At 62.8% G+C, this 2102-nt stretch overlaps 1 protein-coding gene across 1 annotated transcript; it reads left to right on the top strand.

The window, feature by feature from the left end:
- Nucleotides 1-47: 47 nt before the first annotated feature.
- On the top strand, nt 48-1912 carry Tsp_14473 (putative integrase core domain protein; the record flags this gene model as incomplete). The annotated part of the gene is made up of 1 exon (XM_003370304.1): nt 48-1912. A coding segment is annotated over one exon (1865 nt), but the record flags the coding sequence as incomplete, so codon positions are not given.
- Nucleotides 1913-2102: the final 190 nt, after the last annotated feature.

The following is a 2102-nucleotide window of genomic DNA, read 5'->3' as shown; positions in this document are numbered from 1 at the left end:
CCATCTCGTGCTGGAGCGACAGCGAAGTCACGCTCGCGTGGATACAGTCGGCGGCCAGCCAGTGGAAGCCTTCGTCCGGAACCGCGTGGAAGAGATCCAACAGCTAGTAGAACCGACTTGCTGGAGACACTGCCCGGGGAAGAGCAACCCTGCCGACGTGCTGAGCCGCGGAGCATCCTTGAAGGGACTCTCGAAGAACCGTTGCTGGTGGCAAGGGCCAAAGTGGCTCGCCGAGCCGATGGAAACATGGCCAAGGAAACGGGGCCAGTCTGAACGCAAACCTCCGTCTCCACCCGATGAGGATCGATCACCAACCCTGCTGATCTCGGTGGTGACTCACAACCCGGACCACGTTCTCGATCCAGGAAGGTACGGCGACATCGAGAAGCTGTTCCGGATCACCGCCCTCTGCCTCCGATTTGGGCACAACTGCGGCTCCGTATCTGAAGATCGGCGGACCGGACCCCTGACGGCCCCGGAGCTGGAGGCGGCTGAGCAGATATGGGTACGGATCGCCCAGAGACAAGGATTCCCGAAGGAGATCGAAGCGCTGAAGAGAAACGGCAACGTGCATGCCCGTAGCGAGCTGGGTCCACTAAACCCCTACCTGGACGCCGCGGGGACGCTGCGGGTTGGAGGTCGGCTGGGACAGTCCAGCTTACCGTTATCCGGAAGGCACCCCGCCCTCCTCCCTAGCGAACACGAGGTGACGCGAGGACTTGTCCTTCGCTGCCATCTGAGACAACTACACGCAGGAGTTTCCCAGACACTGTTCGCGCTAAGGCAACGCTATTGGATTCCGCGGGGGCGAAGCCGCGTGAGGCAGGTGCTCCGTGGCTGTCTTCAATGCCGCTGGGCTACGGGGCGGCCTCCCCAACCGAAGATGGCCGACCTACCTGCAGCTAGAACGACTCCGGCGCCCGCCTTTGCCCATGTAGGCATGGACTTCGCCGGGCCCTTGTTCGTCCGGGGAACTAGAAAGACCACAACGCCCCGCTACGTGTGCCTGATCACGTGTATGGTATCGCGTGCGGTGCACTTAGAGCTAGTCCCAGAGATGTCGACAGTTGGAGTGCTACAGGCTCTTCGCCGCTTCATGGCTCGACGAGGCCGGCCGGTGGTCATCCAGACGGACAACTTCCGCTCATTCCAGAGCGCGGCTGCCGAACTGCGCCGGCTATGGCAGGAGATCGATGTGGATCAAGTGCAGCGGGACCTCGCCGGACAAAGAATTCGATGGAAATTCATACCCCCAAGGGCCCCGTGGATGGGGGGCTACTGGGAACGCCTCATTCGCACTATGAAAGAGTCACTGCGGAAGGTTCTGGGGCAGGCACTGTTGGATGAGGAGGAGCTCCGAACCGTCCTGTGTGAGATCGAGGCCTGCTTCAACGCTCGACCCCTAACCCTCGTGGAGGAGGGACCAGGCGGCCCGTTACCCCTCAGTCCGTTTCAGCTGCTGACGGGTCGGGCCTACGCAGATCTCCCCGCAGTCGACGACCTGGATGCGAATTGGCACCCCCCAGGGGGGAGATCCCAGCGCTGGGAGAGCCGGTGGCGTTACCGGCAACAGTTAATCGCGAAATGGTGGAGACTATGGCGGAGCGGATATCTCGCCACCTTACTGCCGCGCCCGAAGTGGAGACGCCATGCTGAAGGCCCCCAGCCGAACGACCTCGTCCTGATATTGGAGGACCACGTCCCGCGTGGGCGATGCCCCCTCGGCGTGGTGACGGAGCTTCTCCCAGGCAGCGACGGCGTAGCCCGAGCAGCACGACTCCGGACCTCGACCGCTGAGGTCACGAGACCAGTTGCCAAGCTGGTGGTGCTGGAGCCAGCCAGGGTTAGTGATGGGAGAGTGACTCTCCCATCCGGGGGGGAGGATGTTCCGGACGGAACAACACCGACCTAGTCGGTGTGACCTGGCCAAGGGCTGGTGCCCAGAAGTCGCGGGTAGGCCAAGAACAATACCCGCGCATTCGCCGGCCAGATCGCTATCTGGGCTTCTGGCGGCTCTGAGTCGGGGTCAGAGAGGCCCCCCTGCTGCGTCTCGATCTATCGTCGTTCGCGAGACAATGGCGAGTGCGCCATAGCGGCGACGG

This window comes from Trichinella spiralis, assembly GCF_000181795.1.
Source record: "Trichinella spiralis strain ISS 195 chromosome Unknown Scfld974, whole genome shotgun sequence".
Lineage (NCBI taxonomy): Eukaryota > Metazoa > Nematoda > Enoplea > Trichinellida > Trichinellidae > Trichinella > Trichinella spiralis.
This window is presented reverse-complemented; position numbering and strand designations above follow the sequence as displayed.